Source organism: Parus major, chromosome 1 (assembly GCF_001522545.3).
Source record: "Parus major isolate Abel chromosome 1, Parus_major1.1, whole genome shotgun sequence".
Lineage (NCBI taxonomy): Eukaryota > Metazoa > Chordata > Aves > Passeriformes > Paridae > Parus > Parus major.
The window spans coordinates 66,583,059-66,603,344 of NC_031768.1; the positions used below are offsets into that span (position 1 = coordinate 66,583,059).

The 20,286-nt window shown below is 42.3% G+C and overlaps 1 protein-coding gene across 2 annotated transcripts in view; it reads right to left on the reverse strand.

The window, feature by feature from the left end:
* The window catches only part of KL (klotho), a 49,078-nt gene extending 43,669 nt beyond the window's left edge, over positions 1 to 5,409 (reverse strand). Inside the window, exon 1 of one of the 2 annotated variants that reach the window (XM_015623131.1) lies at positions 4,696 to 5,409. In XM_015623131.1, coding sequence (XP_015478617.1) covers positions 4,696 to 5,370 — 675 coding nt within the window. In that variant the 5' untranslated portion in view covers positions 5,371 to 5,409. Of the gene's footprint in view, positions 1 to 4,566 lie in introns of both variants that reach the window. The other variant, XM_015623121.1, reaches the window with a different exon arrangement.
* Between the last annotated feature and the right edge of the window lie 14,877 nt (positions 5,410 to 20,286).

Sequence of the window (20,286 nt, forward strand, 5' to 3'; positions counted from 1 at the left end):
CTAGGTGCCTCTAGCAACAGCTACAACGATTAGAAATCAGACACATGGCACTTAAAATGAGACATGAAAATACAGATTTGGGGCTGCCAATAGAATTTACTGAGATTCACAGCTATAGAGCCACAACTACCAAGCACTAAAAATCTCATAATGAACAGACTCTCAAGAAATCCTCATCCTCATAATGAACAGCAAAAGAGATGAGGTGGGACTTAGCACACCTACAGGCTTGACCTGGTTTTCTTCCACATAGAGAGCAAACAAATTCTGCTTCCAGTCCATTTCAGTCATTTCAGTGTGGTCTTTCCAGGTCCTGCCTGTTGAGTTTTACTAAGATTTTCTATAACCTCTAAAAAGCTTTTCAAGTTATGGATCCCACACATATGAGGGAGATCCACTCTTACTCTTCCATGATAACACTTTATTCTCCCTGCAGTCCTGGTGTTTCTATGAGTTTCTTTGATTTCTAAAATCAAAGTACTGGGCAAAGATAACAAACTTCTTTTTTTGTTACAATGGAATATTTGAAAACAACAATCCTTTTGCAAACATGTATGGAATCAGGTAGGAATGGCAACAGCAAAGTTACGTAATCTACCTTTGGAGCTGGTTTTAATTAAACGAGTATTCTTGAAACTCAAACACCTCTGTTTATCACATTTGAAAATTAAACACAATGCTTTTTTTTTTTTTTTTTTTTCCCCATGATCAAAGCTTAAAAACAACTTGCTATAGCTGTTAATATAACTTGTGAACACAGCCTAACTTTTGGCAGCTACTGGCACAGAAAACTGCAGCATCAGACCTCAACTTGCACCATGGTTTGACTGCACTTCTTTTGTAAAATCTGGTATTTGAAAGAAACCTGATTCAAATGATTAATGAGTAGAATAATCACTAGTGTAAACATATACCACTCAACTAATACTGAAACCCAGGTAAGAATCAATTTCTTCTTTGTTCTTCTTTAAATTATGCCTTAAGAAAGCAAGAATAGGAAAAAACCCACCATTACTTAGCAGTATTCCTCCTTTTTTCTAAAAATTATGTGTGTCTTCATAACTATGATGAGCTATGCTACTTTCAGGAAAATCCCAAATCATTCCATTTGCACTGAATGGAAGTTTGAGGGCTGTCTCAATTTTGAAAGAAACAATACACACGAAGAAAAGGCCATTCTCCTATGCTGAAATTACTGATAGTTTATTAGGTTTAGCACTGAAGGTCAACAAAAGAGTACTTACCTTCTGTTTTGGAAAGAGTTTTGGAATAGAAATCAGTCTGTTGCTACGTGACTGGTTTCCAGGCAGCAGTTCCACTCACTTCTTCGGGGAAACGACGTGTTCTTCTGTTTCTGCAAATGCTGTTTATATTGAGTAAATCCAAGTATGTTCAACTCAGAAAACATACTGTGAACCATTAATGAAAAAAACGCATTTGCAAAAACCAGAACATAACACACTGACCTCTCAACTCCTATGTGGAGAAAAGAGATGCAGCATATACATGACAGATTGCTGGCATTTCATTTTCTGGCCGTTGACTTGAGAGAATGCCAACTTTTATGAAATATACTTGATCCATTCCATTTATTTTGTGAATAAACATGAACAACTAGCTCCATTTCTTACCACATTTGAAGGGCTTAGACATATCAAAAGCGACAAGTGTCAGTGGAGACACTATAAAAGGGTGAAATTTTCACTGAATACTGATCAACAACCCTCAAGAACACACCAAGGATGCATTAATAAAATAATTTTTCCTTACAAGTTTTTTACACTATTTTTATTTGGTCCTGTCTATAAAAAAAGTGTCTCTGTCAATTTAACATCTGTTACGACTCACTTAAGGAAGTTCAGAAAAATGAGAGGTGATTAAAAAATTCAGTACAATATGATGAAATCCATTCAAGCTGAATTTGAACATCATTACTTAAATCAAACTTCATTGCCCTGTTTTCATCAGCTCTGAACTGAACAACCTAAATTGAGTCAAACTCTTATTTGATTATTTCTTTAGATAATAAGTCGCTCAGAAAAACAATGCCCCAAATCCACATTCATATCAGTTGCATTTTGAAGAACTTAGAGGAAATTATTCTGCTTTTTAACATAATTAGCATCCAGTAAAATAAATTAGGAGGCATCAGCTTTCATTAGCTTTAGCTTTCCACTTATGTGAGTCCTTGCTTTGAATAAATGCAGAGGAAACACTTAAAACTGCATATTGTAAATACGGGGAAATAAGTCAGAAACCATGCATATTAAGAGCTAGTCTGCACACTTGCTGAGAAACAATTACGACAACAAATTCTAACTTCAAAAAAAACTAAACATGTTCTGCAAACTCAATTTCCCTGGGAAAAAATAAAATACGAGAATGGCGAAGAGAAGGAAAAAGGATTAAGAAGAAACCAGGGATCAGATCTTACAATATAAGAAGGAAAAGATTAGACAATAAAAGGGAGTTTTCTTCACATGAGAGGATTCAAGCACATCTTTTGCAGTGGGTCAAAGAGAGGTGTATCTCCCAGCAACACGGTCCAGTTCTGCACACATCCTGCAGCTTATGTGATCAATCAGTACTGCTGTGCACCCTCCTGATAAAAACCAAAGCTGTGCATGCTCCCAAAAAATGACCAAACCCACCTACAAAATTATACAACTCACAGACACAGACTGAAGAACATTATTCAAGTTGCAAAGTCAATCACTCAAGAACTGTGTAAGACAATTTAATTTACGCATTAAATGTAATTCTCTCTTTACCATCTACAGTAGAACTTTAATCTTTTCTTACACAAATGCACACACTTTCTCTATGGATATCAGGCTGTGAAGAAGCCATACTATGTAGCTTCCTCCTACTTCATTGCTTGTCCAAGTTGAAAGGTCTGTATTTGTTTTATTAATTAATACTGAATTAACATTGAATATTAATATGCTACAGATATGGAAAAAGGAGGAGGATCTCAGTGCTAAAGCTGTTCACTTCTCTATGCTGAAGAGCTAGGCTCTCTGCGTCCACAAAGACTCTTACCTGGAGAAGTCAGGGATGTGAGCTCCTCTGCACATAAAGTATGTCCCTGATTTTCTCTGCAGGTGATTTGAGATCTGGGGATATGACCTGTAGAAGAGCTGGAAGTATAATATAACTGACCAATATTCTACAAATATCACAAGCCAGGAAAAGGGCACTAACAACCAGTGGCCACTTTGGCTCTTAACTTCATCTGTGTTTCAGCTCCTCTTTCATAAAATGTGGAGGGGAAAAAAGTGGTATCTTGCTGTCTTCCAATGCGCATAAAAAGAAATGTTCACCAATGTGCAAATCCTAACTGACAGTCACTGGGACAAAACTAAACACTATCGTTCTGTCACTAAAGCAAGTACTGGTGGACCTTCCTGGTTTTGACACGGTGTGGGTAAGACTGTGCTTCAGTTTCTCATTTATTAAATAGAAAGGTATCTTCCTTCACAGAGCTGTCATGAGAACAAGCACATGCTTGAGATTATGAGGGACTCTTGATACTATGGTGATGCAGGATATACTCAAGCATGAAACATGGCCAAGTACACACCATGGTAACTACATGAAGAGCTTAAAAGTTTTCAGGGAAAGGAAATTAATCTGAAACTTTACCCACAATTTCCCCATCTATATTTTCCCTTTGACTTATTTGTAGCATTAAAGAATGCAGAAGTAATACAGGAAAGTGGAAGAAAGATCAAGTAAGACATGCACTGGATGTTTTCTTAATGCTCACATCTAATACACAATACTGATTAGGATACAACTCCTGCCAGTAAGAGTGTGCTGAGCAGATAGGCATTAGCAGAATTTGGGAATGTTTATTAAAGTAAAAGAGATCATGCTTAAATGACCACCCCATTCCAGTTAGGCTGAATCCTTTCTCCTGGCATTGGAAGGATTTGTACACATTGCTGCTTAATTCTCTCTGAAAATCCCCAGCAAATATTACAACTACATCATATAGATACACAGAATAAAAATTAAGTATAGCAAACTACTTGTGCCATTTGCAAGACTAACTGGGGAATTAAGGGTGCTTTCTCCCAAAAAGTGCTCACACTCCAAAAATATCATTCTTTGTCAAGAAAATGTCTCCGTATGACATTTCAGTCACCTCTAGCATCTTCATTAACTCAGTAAGCCTTTTTTATCCAATATGCAAATTCCCTTTAGAGTCATATTAAGCATTTCCACCTTAGAAAGGCAGCACTGGACTGGCACAGTCAAAGGACTGCAGATCCTCACTCGCCCAGAATGGCAACTGAACTGCTGTGGGCAGAAGCGGACATTTCTACAAAACACCGAGAGTTCTTCAACTCTCCACCAGCTCACTGGCGAACATGAATTCGCCACGAGTTTTGTCTCCTTTGCCCACCGGTCTGCTGCCCGCAGTGTGTCGGCACAGGGATTTGCCGTCCATGGCAGTGTGGCACCAGGAGTGCCAGTGGGGCGGGCTGAGGGCGGCCTGCGCTCCCGGCACCTTGACACGGCCGAGGAGCCGCCGGGCCCCTCTCGCCAGCCGCCATTTACCTGCAGCAGGTGGTGGGCCGCCAGGTAGCCCAGGCGCGGGCCTCCCCGCACGCCGGGCGGCAGCCGCCCCGTGCCGTAGCCGTGCCAGGCCACCACGTAGGGGTTGTCCATGGTCAGCCAGTAGCGCACCTGCCCGCCGAAGTGCCGGAAGCACAGCTCGGCGTAGTCGCGGAAGAGCCGGGGCAGGACGGGGCTGGCCCAGCCGCCGAAGGCGTCCTGCAGGGCCTGCGGCAGGTCCCAGTGGTAGAGGGTGACCACGGGCTCGACGCCCAGCTCTCGCAGGCGGGCCAGCAGCCGCCCGTAGTGCGCCAGCCCGGCGGGGTTGGGGGGCGCCGTCCCGTTGGGCAGCAACCGGGCCCAGGAGAGCGAGAAGCGGTAGTGCGAGACCCCCAGGCGCCGCAGCGCCTCGACGTCGCGAAACAGGTTGTTGTAGCTGTCGCTGGCCACGTCGCCGCCCACGGGCCCCGGCGGGGCGGCCCCCGGCGGCGTGGCCGGGCGGTGGGCGAAGGTGTCCCAGACGGACGCGCCCTTGCCGCCCTGGCGCCAACCGCCCTCCGTCTGGTAGGCGGCGCTGCCCGCGCCCCAGAGGAAGCCGTCGGGGAAGGTGTCGTGGAGGAAAAGCTGGTCCTGCGGGTAGGGCAGCCGGGTGAAGCGGGACCAAGTGCCCGCGCCCTGTCCCGGCGCCCCTAGCCCCGGCCGCCCCAAGAGCAGCAGCAGCGGTGGCAGCAGCGACGCGGCGAGGGCCATGCTCCCGGCGGGGCTCCGCGACGGCAGCTCCCGCCTCCCAGCTCCCCGCCGCCCCATTTTATCTCCCCTCGAGCCCCCCCCCTCCCGCCCCGGTGGGCACGGCCATTAATAATTACCTCGGAGCTGCCGCCTGCATCCTTCCCAGCCGGTTCCATCGGGGAGAGCTGCCGGCGGGGGCGGGGGCCAGGGCGTGAGACGGGGCGGGCAGGGAGGAGAGGGGGGAAGCGGGGCGTGGGCTCCTCGGAGAGAGGTGGACTCTTTCGCCCCCTCAGGGGTACCCCCAGGGCCCCTCAAAGGCGGAGAGCCCGGTCCGCGGGCGGGAGGCAGCGTGCCGCAGCCCTTCGCTCGCCCCGCCGGGCGCCCGCACCTCGCTCGCTGCGACTCCGGTGTCCCCTCGGAGGCGGGACCCTCGCCGCTGCCCTGCCGCCTTTCTTCCCATCGGACGAGCCCGCAGAGAGACTCGACGGCCTGAGGTGCTGAGCGCAGCCCCCTCCCGTGCCCCGCTGCAGTGCCGCCGTCGGGGAGTCCGTGGGGCAGCGGCCCCTGCGCCGGACCGAGAGGGGGGGAGCGACTGCGGGGCTGGGATGGGGAGGGGAAGGGAGAAAGGCGAGAAAATAAAAACGCTTTTCCCTTCACTCAGTGTTTCCGTCGTGGTACCTTTAGCAAAACACATCGCACCTGCGATCTCTCATGTAGCAGCAGTTGCAGAGAAACTCGTTGTCCAAGGACACCGTACACTCCTCGCCGCCCGCTTCCTGGGAATTCATGGGCTGTCACCTCCCAGTAACAACACTTTTCTTTCCTGGAGTAGGAGGTTGGTATATTTGGTTGCTTGCTGCGCAGAAAACAAGTTCCAGTTAGAAAAGCCTTACGGATCTTTACGGAGAGGAAACAAATCGAGTTAAGTTTGATTGCTGACTTACACAACCGACTGAGCAGGCATGACGCTGACTGCTCTTTAAAAGCAGGTCTCAATCTGCCGTTTGCGTCTCCTTTGGACAGAACAATTCAACCAAGACTTCGAAGCAAAAAACAGCCCGACACATTGCAGAACCTGGTGTTGAGTGGTGTGAACGCTTAACAGGATTTGGGACACCTAAGAATAAAATACATCTACTAGACAGGCTGTTAGGCACAGAGAGATGTTCTCAGGAGATAAGGCTGTTGTTTAACTAGAGAATGAAGGCCTTTCAATAATTTCATTTTATTTTTAGAAAATAAATGTAGTCAAGGAGAAATTATAGATAATCACTAATAAAGAGTCAACACATTCAAATGCCAGTTGTGAGCTAATGAAGGTTTCCTTTTGTTCACAGGATGGGCTCTCACGTCTTTTAAGTGCAGGCAGGACATTTGCCATGCCTGTTTCTAGAACTTCCAACTTCTACATTTTCTGCACTGATCCAAGTCAGTTTTGGGAATTTCTTTGTGCTATTTTTAAAGAGACCAAAGACATAGGGGACAGGATTGAGGTTAGTCTTCTACTGTGGCAATTAATTAATTGCCATGTTAGGGGGATGGAGGTCTGAACAGTCCAGGGAACCATCGATAGCCCTTCCCTAAAAAAGGAAGTTTGTAGGGCAGGAACAGGAGATGGCAGGCCCAGAACCAAGGCTGGACCTTGGCTTCCAGGAATGAGTTTGGGATACAGTCTGAGAAGGTGCTGAAATTCAGTTACAGTCAGAGTAAATGACAACTTCAGGTACAACAATGGAAAAAGCTGTTGGCATCACCTGCTAGTTACTTGCAGAAGCTGGAGATTAATTGTTAGGTGCACTGGGGCATTGCTGCAATTGTCCCTGTGCAAGGAGTGGAGAGCCAGGCTCCCATTCAGCTGCAGACCTGATTTCAAGGAAAGCATAATGTCTTCACTGGATCTTGCTGACAAAGTCTTTTTAAAAATTGGGATGTACAGGCATGTCTCAGAAATACCACCACCTAAAACAGCATATTAGTGATGGTAAGTCCATTGATAATATTTAAGGGATAAAAAACAACATTGAGTATATAGGGACACAAGGGATTTTGAAATACATCATAGTACATTTTTTTTTCCATGTGCTAATTATTAACTAAAACCTAAATCAATCCTATCTGTACTTGGGCAGTACCAGTAAGTAGACACTGAACTGAAGCTCCTTCACTAGGGAGCTTGTTTCTTTCAGAGCCTGTCAGCAGTCAAGGAAAAGAAATGGCCTCATGGTGTTACTCTAAGTCAGTCTAGAAAACTTCTGAAGAAGGCTACGTTATCCAAAAGCTGTCAAGGATGCAGTGGACTGTACTCTCAAAGCAGGAAGCCCATTTTTCTGGGATAAAATCTCACCATAAGCTGGTGGCACAAAACAGTCACTTCAGCTGTCACTTTACCTGCATGTCTGCCAGATGAAAACTTTTTTCTTTTTTTTCTGTGTGTAAATGACAGAAAATGTGCAGTGTGGCCTCCAGTTCCATGTGTTGTTTTAGATTTTTTTCTTAGAAAGCCTCTTTTTGTGTCTTAGGACAACACAATTAACAACTGCTCTGAGCCAATATATTTTTTTTTTCCTAGCAGGCAGCCTAACAAACTCTGTGCAATATTAACCATGCAGAAAGGTCAGCCAAACACTTGCAGACATCCAGGTCTCCCTTGTTGCTCCTTGAGTTCAAAGTGTGGCTCCATTTGTGTGGCTCCATGTGTCCATGTTGCTGAGCAAGCACACTTTCAATTCTACCCCAGGTAAGCAGATCAGGATTTGACTTTCAGCCTCTTTGTATTGGTGATTACTGAACGTTCAGCTTTTGATAATATGTATAATGTATAGTACTGTGTCATTATAATCTTCCTTCAGGCTGTGCTGAGATTTTCTTTGCTAGGTATAGAGTCAGTGCATGCAATCAAACTCAGCAGTGTTCTGACTGAGCCCTTCCATTTCTATCCCAAAGAGGCTGAATCTTCTGGGATACTTAATTTTAGGTAAAATAACTCTATTACTGCTTTAGATTCATTTAACAGCTTCCCCTGAGGTAATATCATGCTTCAGTGCAGCAAACCCCTTTATCATTTTAAGATCTCAAGAGAAGAGCTAGAAGCCGTATACCAGTCGCATCTGGGGTGGAACAAGTGATCTCAGTGCCTAAAACCACCATCTCCTGCTTTAATGCCCCTTCTCTGTTCACAAACATACTTCCAAATGCACACAGCCATACTGCCACTTGAAAATAGCCTTGTGTAATAGATTTGCAGTCTCAGCATTTCATCTCAAGACACAAAAGTATTTGCTAACACTTGGAAAAACTGCTTTAAAAAATCACCACCCGATTTAGACTTGAGCGTTTTCTCTGCTTCTGCCATCACTGCATAGCAGTACTACTTTCTTATTCTGTTTGTTAAATGCAAACTGCTAAGCCGTCAAATTTTACTTCCACTTCCTCATCAATACCTGTTTCCAGTGGAAAGATGTCCAACAACATTCTGGATTTACCTGCTTCATCCCTGCCCGAACACCACAGACAACAAGGCAAATAAGTTCTTTCTCTTGCGAATTCAGTTCCCTTGAAAAAATGCAGCCTTCCATACCAATTCCTTCTTTCTCACATGACCGCAGTACTTGAATGTGTTCACTGTATATTCAGAATTACCTTAGAGACAGATAGTGACTGACTGGTGTTGTCAGGTTCAAAATAAACCTGCTGATGTAATAAAATGCAGGACTGTGGAATGCATGGGAAAATGTTGAAGGCTTCTCTCTTTTATCTGTAAGTACCAAGTCACTCTCAAGTCCACTTTCTTCCAATGCCTTATCCTGAATCATGGGCACTCTAGTTTGTAGATAATCTCCCTGTCTTTAAAAGTGCCTTCTGGATGGGTGAAAGAAGGGATGGGCAAAGACACAATGGAAAAGAAGTTGCCTCTCTCCTAAGAAGGGGGTTCATGAAGAGGTGGATACAGCCTCACTCTTCCAGTCCTGGGCAGGAGACATGGATTTGTCTACAAGAGGAGTTCAGTGCTGAGGGAGAAGAGAAAGGACAAAAGAATGCCCCTTGCTGACTCCAGCCATGCAGCTCATGAGCCACAGGTTTCTGTCGGTTTTTAGACAGGAGTGGAACCCTGACTGCAGTGGCTGGAGAGATAGATGCATTTCCATAGGGTCTGCTGAGCCTGTATGAACAGGTGACAGTGGGTGTCTTAGGAAATTACAGGCCAAACAGGGAGTTGCCTAGTCAATTCTGTCTCTTTTAGGGTAGAAAATCCTGGAAAGCAGAGTGACTGGACCACTCACAAGGGTGAAGTGGAGTTAACAATTTAGACAAAGGATCTGGAGGGACTGGATCTCAACCCTAAGAGCTGCACACCTGTGGAAATTCTGGTCTGTGGTCTCTGATGCAGTATAAAAAGGACCAGAAAGACTATTTAATTCTTCTCACTTTCTCTTTTAGTTTCTGTTTGTGATACACTGTTATCATTTTGGAACCAATTTCATCCAGTCTCCACAGGACGGCTCAAAAACTTGGATCCTGTGTCTTAGTCTAGAGCTGACAGCACTCTGGAGACATATATGGTTACTTTTCATTTACAGTCATCCTATCTCTTCAGCCACCAATGAAGCATTTCCCTTCACTCTTCAAATTCTCAGTAGTTTTAAAACTTCAGCCAAAATGCCACATCTTCTATGAAAAGAAATATCCACAGAGACTTAATTGAAGAAATAAAAAGCACTACTATTAAGAAATGAAAATGCAATGCTGAGCTTTATGTACATGAAAGTTGAAATTTTTATGCATTAAATTCAGCGAGGAAAGAATGTTTTGCAAAATTGCTTCTATCATCATATCTTTAGATCAGGTTCTGTGGGTAAATTGATAAGAATTACTCCTGTACTTGCTAAGTCTGTATTTCAATAAGTACTTGAATGACAACACAGTTCAGATACTTACTTGTTGGTTTCAGCTCATGAAAATATTGGTCTCATTTACTACAAGGCAAAAACTGCTCACAAAGAAATAGGATTGGTTTAAAAAACTACTGTAGTATGTTAATTCTTTGTAAGATTTTCTGCCTAAATGACCCTTTTGCAGTTTAGAGTTATATCACATTTAACTGAACTGAGATGAAACTTTGTAAACTAGTAATTTTAAATATATTGCACTAAGCTGCTGCATCACTAAATGTACAGGCAATGCTTTCTGCAAATGCATAAACATCTTTCAGGGCTACAGTTATATGATGTTCTTTAATAAATACATCTATTATGTTACACAAAATCAATTTTCACTGAAGAGCAAAAGTTTAGTTTCAGTTCCCTGTGAAGTGTGCAGTACTGAAATGTGCTTTATAGTCAACCAAGAAGCCATTTAGTATTTTAGTGCTGCTGCGTACTAACATATGTACTCGGGAGCCAGTTCTAGTGACTCTACCAAGGGCTTACTCTTATGTTTCCAAAACTGGCTCAAAAACATCAGGAAGTCAAGATATTTATTACCAAAACAGTAAGTATGCACAATTACACAAGGTCTGCCTCTTCAAATATGGTTGAGGAGTTGAACCAGATTAGGCCAGCCAAGACAGACTATGCTGCAACAGTCCAGACTTGAAAAGTACACCCTTCTAATAAAAGAAAATAAAACCTTGACAATTATTGCAATAAATTTCACCTCTGAGATATGAAAGCATAGATGCATGGCCAGTAGCCATTTTGCATTAAGCATTTCTTCACAGCTGCTACCTAATGTGCTGCTTCAATAACTGAAGGTCTGATAATTTCCATAGTAAGTAGGCTTGCAGCCTACTATTAAATGAAATTTAAAGTTTGTACCTTACTTTGCGACCAAAGTATAAAGCAATGAGATGTTCATGGTCGGTTCATCACACATTGTCTCTGCTGATCCTTCCTCGTGAGGGAGAGGACTCCTCAAGTGGTTACCCTAATCCAGCGTGGAGTCCTGCCCATGGGAGATAGTCCTCCATTAACTTCTCCAACATGAATCCTTCCCATGGGCTGTACTTCTGCATTGATTGCTCCAACATGAGTCACTTCCATGGGGTGTAATCCTCCAGGAACAGATTGCTCCACCATGGGTCTCCTGTGGGGCCCTGCCAGGAAACTTGCTTTGGATGGGCTCCTCCAGAGGCTGCAGGGGGATCTCTGCTTTCACATGGACCTCCACAGGCTGCAGGGGCACAGCTGACCCTCTTCATGGTCTTCACCAGAGGCTGCTGGAGAATTTCAGTTCTGGTGCCTGGAGAACATCCTCCCTCTCCTTCTTCACTGATGCTGGTGTCTGCAGGGCTGTTCCTCTCACATATTCCTCTTACATATTCTTATTCTTCTCTCCAGCTGTAATTTCTCCTCCATAGTAACTTTTCCTCCTTCTTAAACCTGTTATCACAGGAGCTTTACATCCATCACTGATGGGCTTGGTTCAGCCAGTGCCAGGTCCATCTTGGAGCCATCTACATTTGCTCTGTTGAACATGCGGGACACTTCTGGTAGTTTTCACAGAAACCACCCCTGCTTCCAAAACCTTGCCATGAAAACCCAATACTTTGGAAATTCCATGCTAATGTCCTGGGGGCCTCAGGCCATCTCAAAAGATGTCTGTGTTCAGGTAACTGAATCAAGCCCTTGACAGTTCAAGACAATCTAAGCAATGTAATGTGTGCAGCCTAAGGAGTGATTCAGCTCAGCCTAATCACCAAGGAGATTCACCTTCCCAAATAAGTATGCCTGGTACCATCTCAGAGTTGTCGATACTGCATAGAGGGCTTGTTTCATCTGCCTGCTTAGGGTTGAAATAACTTCTGGCTAGGTATTCCACCTGTCTTCCACTTAACATTCCAAAACAATATAAATCACATGTAAATCTTGTGTTATATCCATTAGCTTTGGGTAGACTATATGATGGCTCTATGGTGTGACACAGTGGTTGTTGAACAACACCATCTACCCTCCTGTGATAAACCAAATGTGGGAGATCCATGTCCAGCCATAATGGCCATTGCAAATCAAGCAGAATACCCTCATACACACAGAATAGTACCCAATGTCGTGTGTAAAGATGGGAGCCCTGACCACAGTGGTTGTCTGCCTGTCCAATTACACAATCTGCTTTTGCCAGACCTCTGTGAGTTCTTCATCATCCAGCTCTTTTTGAAAGCATATGGGTGTCTGAATCTCAGTCTCACTCTAGTGGTACTTTGAGAGAAAATTTTATCTTAACACAATTAATAATATTTATATAATCACACATCTACTTCTATCATTAATATACAGCTTGCTTTATCCTCTGGAATCACAGGACATATGTTCTTTCCAGCAATAAGATGTCCATCTCTTCTTTAGAGTGAAATTAGACACAGGATAACATTTAACAGCTTCAGGATCTTAATACTTCTTCCTGAGCAGGAGCCAGTCTGTTTATGTTATTGTCCCCCTTAAGTGATGGACTCACAACCCCTTCTTTAGACCAAACCACCAAGGGCAAAACAGGAAGCCATGTGTGCTACCACTGCCTTCAGTTCTCTGAGATTAAGTGTTTATGAGACTATTTTGAATATTCTCAAGGTCAGTGATTAGGTTTCCGCCAGCCTCTCTGATTCACCACTACAGTGCATATCTGCTGCAAATCAAAGAAGGATGAGCAATCTAATAAGGAGGGAAGAGCTATGCCACAATTATAATGTGGGTAGCTGAAGTCAGGAGTAACAAAAGTGCCACAGTGATGAAGTAACATATTTTGGCACATCAGTGTTTCAGTCCTCCTCATCCATCAGGTAACTTCAGAAAATATTAGCATCTGAGACATTCTAAAGAAAAAAGTGTTTAGTATTTCTGCTCATATTCTGCTCATCCCAAATTGTGGCTGAAGGACGTATTCATTAAGCTTTATTATATGTATATTTGAGCTGTATGTAAGGAAGTTAAACAAGCTTATTCTCTAGAATTGTTAGGCCACTAGGAAGGTTATCTACTGTTTGGAGCTGCATCGAAAGCAAGCATTCTCCAAGTGTAAATCTTTGATTTACAATGTTCTTTTACATGTGCACAGAACACAGCCCATGCAAAAATTCAGCTTGGAAAAAATGTTTTGCAGCCCCTGTAACTATGTTCAAATGCATTAATTGCTGCAAGAATGTACCCCCTTACCAGTATGATGCATGAATCCAAACCATTTTATGTTTTTAAATTAAAAAAATATTTCCTTGTAGCAAAAAAATCATTTATATATACACAGTGAGGCAGTTCCCCCATAGAGAGAAAAGCAAACACCCACCATTGTGAAACACGCTACATAGGAGGCAGCAGTAAGTGACTTTTAATGTATTAATTTGGGGTTTTTTTAATCTACTACAGTTAGGCATCATCAAGAAATTCCTTCTTTGGACTGAAACAGGGAAAGGACACTTTGGAAGGAAAGTGGGGGAGAAAGTATTTTCCAGACCAATTTCTCTGTTAGGTACCAAGGGGTAGCTACTGAGTTAGCTAGAGTTTTGGGGCCATGCTGCCATTTGGGCAATTTATAGTCACAAAGGCTAATATGGAACTTTTCTGTCTGAATTACGTAGCTTAGTCAAAGATACAAAGAAAAGTTAATTTGGTCTTCTTTTTATTAATTTAGCATTTATGCTTCTCTAGACCTGGCTTTCAGCTGACAAACACATGTTCACTGAAAGGAAACTATCTGTGTCCATTTCTCTTTATTATTTCTGTCTTCAGTTCAAATTGGGTTTTAATGTAAAAAAATGGAAAATTTGAGGAAGGTGATCTACTAAATACATTCACTTATTTGTCATTGCCAACCAAGAGTCCCTCTTGTGTATGCAAGGGCTTTTCTGGAAGTTCCCTTACAGAGGATGTGCTGTGAGGGCAGAGCATCAATGCTTGCAGTGTGCAGGGCTTGCCTTAGCATGTTTGCTATTATTATTTCAGCAGGCCAGCAGCAGTTTCCTGAGGATCACAAATGAAAGCTGGAAAATGTGATTTTTCAAAGTGAGGCAGATATCTGCAAAAAAAGCTCAACAAAATTTCACACCATGGGGAGAGCATGCTTCCCAAAGCTACAGGCAACCTCCAGATCCATCTCACAGCTGTAAATGCAGTCAGCCTGGAAAACCTCGAGGTCAGTGGATTTGGACTCCAGAGACTGCAGCACTACTCTTGCCTCTTAAAAATGCTGACAGGCTTGGTTTGGTGACAAAGGATCTGCCTGGTTTGGTGTCTTCAGGTCATTCCCCTTACAAACTCACAATCTGCCTGGCAAGGCATTTCATGTTTGCCTGTAACAAGGTGTTCACACAGGTCTGTGTAGCTCCCCAGGACTAACACAATCTGTTTTGATTTCTAACTCCTGTTTTGCAGTGCTCAAAACAGGTCAGGTGTCTCATTTCACACATATCATTGCTCAGCTGCATCCTGCTCTGTTCCCATTCTCCACCTAAGTCCCAGACCATACCATGTATAATACAGTCACTTCTCCTACTCCTGCTATGAAAGGACATCACACTCCCCAGCAGCATCTTGCCTATACTTTCACATTACTGTTTTGGCTTGGGTTAAGGATTTCCATTTTTATTCTCAAATCACTATCCAGGCTTCCTATGGCTAGTGTTGTGTTGGACCTATATTTGAGCAGTATCAAATGGGGCTGCAGAGTGAACTCTCTCAACAGCAAATATCAGCTAAATACCCATGAGGAGGTGGCCAGTCCTTAAAGAAGAGCTAGGTAGGCTCTTAACTGTGAATCATATGTAAGCAGGAAGGACTGCCTTTCTTTGAGTGTCAGCTTCACCTACACAATGACATAAGGAAGATCTTTAAGGTCCCTTCCAACCCAAACCATCCTGTGACTTTAAGGCAGTATAAAAAGAATGAAGCCTTTTAGCAAAATCTCTTTAATATACATAGGAGTAGTAATATTAGTAGAAATTCTACTATGGACAAAACTATGTTAATTGTGGCTTAGTTTGTGCCTCTTCTAAATTGGGACTTATGTTCACCAACAGAAGCATCTTTGTGCTTCTTTAACAGGGTGCATGGACGCATGAGAAGGTCTCTTTTTGCTGACCTGATCTGCAGTAACAGTCTGTCCACGCATGTTTGGTACAGGCAACTGTGAGGTTGTCATGCCTTAAATGAAAGGCTTCTCCTCCCTTTCTCCTCCTCCAGCTGCTTGACCCCAGTAGTCAGTACTGCAGCTACTTCCAGGATCAGGGAGGTCATACATAAGGGCTTGTGGAGCAAATTCCTAGCCCTGAAGACTGGGACTTGCACATAACAGGGAGAAGGCAAGGGAGAAGCTGTTCCATTGTACTTCTACAGAAAACCCTTCCCCTTCCCCCTCAACACCCTGCCCTTCTGCCTCAGGAGAGCAGTCTGCTTCTTTCAGTCACAGGCAATAAAAATTATGTGACTAACAATCCAACCACTTCTGTCCTTCCTCATATGCACCCTCTTTTTACAGTAACCCCTCCCCTGAGGCACTCAAATGGAGCCAGGGAGTGGGACATGGGGCACAGGGGCAACACACAACCCATAAGCAGGAAACAAACTTATTTTTGCATAGGATTTTAATTTCTATTCCTATTTGGATGTGGGAAATGTTTTGGTCACCCACAGGCCCACTGTTTGAGTAAAGTAATCCAGCAGCCATATAAGGCATGAAACAAGGATAGTCCTTCCAGAGCAACACAATCCTAAACTAATCTACAGGTCCATTGGTACTGGTAAATAAAAGAGAACTGTGCTGTGCATGTACGCCCATCCCCTAATCTGTTTAATTGCCATTCTGTCTCTGCTTTTGCACAACTCTCTGCAAGACAAATCTGCTATGAAGGGGAGCAGCCATAACCACAGCAGACCTGAGCCAAATGGTGCTGCTTAGCCCTAGGCACAGGAATCAGTCTCTTTTATTTGCTTTTCTTCAGCAGCATGAAAATGGGTAAAAGTGCAATTAGCCCTTTTCGTTTGGTACAAGGATTTTATGTTTTAAAAACCCACACATGTAGAAATAACTGGAAAAACATCTCCATAGCTTATCTAGCCTACTTCCCTACCATCTCCAAATCAGAGGACACATCTGCACATACAAAAAATTCTGTGCATATTTCTGACAATTGGTATAAAAATATTTTAACCAGCTGTTGTACTTTGTTTTACCAGTTGCAGTGGCCTCAGGTTGCATCAGGGGAGATTTAGATTGGGTATTAGGAAAAAAATTCTTTACTAGAAGAATTCCAGTTAAGCACTGGAACAGGCTGCCCAGGGAAATGATTGAGTCACCATCCCTGGAGCCATTCAAAAAACATGTCAATGTGGCACTGAGGGACACGGCTTAATGGTGGACTTGGCAGTGCTGGCTGGACTCAATGTTCTTAAAGATCTTTGCCAAACTAAATAGTTCTATGATTCTATGTTCATACTGCTGCCTAAGGGATAACACCCCACACACAGACCTACCATTGTTATTGCTGTGATGTGAAACCCTTTATTCTGCTCTGTTCTACTCCAAGTGCACCAAGTGACTGAATTTCCCAAATTCACAAACATCAAGGATGAAAATCTTGTGTGCTTCTTGTCAGGTGGGATAGGACTGGTCTAGGTAAGGTCACGGAGACTCATGGTTCCTGGAACTGTGAGGGAAGGAAGATATAAGAAAAGTTATTGTCAGGCCAGCTGGGCAACTGCACATTGTTGATTCCATTAAATGTTTGCTAGGGCTCAGGAGTGTTAACAAGAGTTCTGATTCACATATGTTAAGAGAAGGAGAAAAATTTATAGCAATTAATGTATTTTATATTCATGATCTAAATGAATAGTGTAGTTACTATGTCTCAGACAAGTTCAAAAACATTCTTAATCCTCTCACTTCTGAGAAAGTTACATGACCATCAACTAGATGGAAGAAATTCAGTGTGTACACACATACATGGCATATTTCTAAACACTGGTGATAAAACTGGTGCTAAATGGTGGTAACTTTAGATCATGATTATACAGCAGAGAATTTTTTTTCATTCCCATGCCTTAGATTAGCAAAGTTTACCTACCTTTCTCACAAAAAAGAATTTGTTTTTAAGCCTCCAAAACTTGACGGTACTTGAGCTGCTAGTATGTACTGTCTGTCATTAATATTATTTAATTCCTAATTTAAAATCCCTAATCTATAATCATTTTGACTTTCACCTAAAGTTTTTCTTGGCAGTCAGGGGAAGAAGGGAAAGTGAAGATGTCATCAACGTGAATGTGAAAGCTTTGAAAAGGGATGAAAGACACTACAATAATACAAGTTGTTGAAGTGATTATCAGTAGCTTCCAACAGAGATTTGTCTCCAGAGCCCAAGACCCTAATGATGCTACAGAAAGGATCTCATTAAATATCCAAGTTCAGAAGACTACTTCAAAAACAAGTCAGATGGATGAGGCACAGTGTTCTTTAAATGACTGCTGAAAATTTTGGAGGATTAACCTTCCTTTGATGGTAAATGTACATTAAACCTTAAGTTATTATTAAGGTGATTTTATCTTAGTGAGTTTGTCATCCAAATGGGATTTTATAGGATATGTTGGGAATTTTCCAACAGAAACTATTTCTGTTGGAAAATGCAGCTTTATCAAAACCAAAGCTTTTTTTATGGAAATGTACATGCCAGCTTTGATACAGATGGAATTTTCATATCAAAAAATCAAAGAAATAGAGAAGCCTAAGTCATAACAGCCTTCTAGCTTGGCTCATTTATCTAGCTGTGGGGAAGACTGAGATTTCTGGATGTGCATGACTCTGCCTGAAGACTTGAAGATCTGTTTTCTACCCTCAAGGAAAGTACTCCTTTCACCCAGCTGTGCTGGGATGAGTTGTTTTTCATCTAGAAGCAAGAGAGTGAGAAAATGAGGTTTGCATCCCAGTGGTCATGACTCACAGGTGCAGTGTCATTGCCAGAGATGCAATGCGACGATAGCACCAAGATACAAGAAAAGAAACCAGAGGGCATTCATGTCTCTGGTCAGATAATAGCAGAGAAGATTCAGTGATCTGCCTTCTCCTATTTTAGTTCCAATTGCATCTTGTGACTGCAGCCAGACACAGTATGCATAGAAAATCCGCTTGGCAGCAGACACCCTCAGAACATGCTATTCCAATGATATAAAGGACTAGAAATGGAGAAGAGATTCAAGAAGGGAAAAATATTTCATCTTTTTGAGGGAATGACTGACAATGAAAGCATAGATACATTCTGGAGAAACACTCTGTGATCTGTAAAAATAAGAGGCTTTTGCCTCTACATATCTTATCTCTTGACAGGAGTTCAGCCATTTCAGATTTTCTCCAGGTATCCAGAATTGCTAAGTAAGCATGCCATTGCAATAAAAGAACATGCTGTAGCAAGATAATAAATGTGACTTGCTTAACAACTGTGTTATCTCGTATGGCCAGGCACAAGAGTAGATAGCTTAATCCAAGTATACATGTGCCTTATGCAAAGGGTATGACAAACTGTAAGTCACACACTTTGAATGATCATCCATCCATTTGCAGGGTAACCACTCCCCTTGAAAAATACATATAGACAGTAATTAAATACAAAAATTGTCATGCAATCTATTGCAAAAAATGAAGTCTCGTACATAGTGGAGAAGGGTCACCCACATTTTCTTTCTGTGCTGCAAAAATACCTTTTGCAATTATACTGCCATGAATGGACTTCTGCCAATTTAATGCTTTGTTTCCCATTACAAGCTGTCAAGATAGGTGATTTTTGTACCTTGTATTGTGGAAACACTTGACCTTCACATTAATGTCTTCATACTGATAATAGCTGAAAGCCCTTCCCCACTGCAATACATAAAATTCTTTTGTCTGCTTGGTTTCTGTCTGATTAATGTAGAAAGTCCAGAGTTCATTTTGAAGCAAAGCAAGAACACTTTTCAAATATTTCCAATCCAGCTTTCATTTCCTTATACATGAAAGTTGTTTGAAGACATACTATATTATTTGTACCAGATATAACTATAGATAATGATGTTAATCTTTTTTCTGGTTATATTTTATATTTGAAATCCAATTACAAATTACTTTAAATAGATTACAATTATTACTTTAGACTCAAAATCCTACCATGAGGCCTGATAGGTTGCTTTGAAAACAATGTTTGCTGTCACCCAGAATACAACATACTGATTTTCTGTAGCTATGTACCATGTTTATATTACTCATTAAGCATTAACTAGCCACTTATAAATTTATTTTTATTATTTATACCAAGCCTCTAAGACTCAGTGTAAAGAATAACATTTCTCTATTCTTTACCATCCCCTTTTATCAATCAGACAGCAATCTTCTTGACTGTTTTTAACTGGTGCATCTTCTTAATGAATGAAATGCACATCACAAATTTAAAACACAGATTATGGATTTTTAACTCTTAGAGGAAGGAGTTAAATGATACACAAATCTTGAACTGAGCCCAGGAATTTACGTGACCCCAGAGACTTCATAACTAATGTAAACCCTCCAACCAGTTACAGTCACAGTGGCAGGAGATCATGTTAGGTGAAGCCAGCTGTTTTTAGGCTGCAGTGGCTGGAGCATGTGGGGGCTGATGTTTTTGAAACCGCTTGTGCTTTTGTCTTATCTTATGTTTGTAAGGTGTAGATGACCTTTTAGGTGACATCCAGTTCAAATTGGGATTTCATCCCCAGTGTAATTTGCTAGATGGAATGAACTGGAACCAAATCTCAAACTCAGTTCACCTGCTGGTCCTGTACAGGTGTCACATAATGTCCTGCTCAGTGTATTGGTGTGGGTTGTGTCCAGTAACAACTTTCTCAGACACTTCTGGTTCTCAGCTGAACAATGACTACAACAGTAGTCTAAGGTGCTGTTCTAATTACTGGACTGAGAATATCAATTTCATTTCTGTGTGGGATTAATCACTGCTGATTAAAATTCCTGTTTTAAAAGGAAAACAAGAGTTCTCCTTTTAGAGGGCATATGTATGCT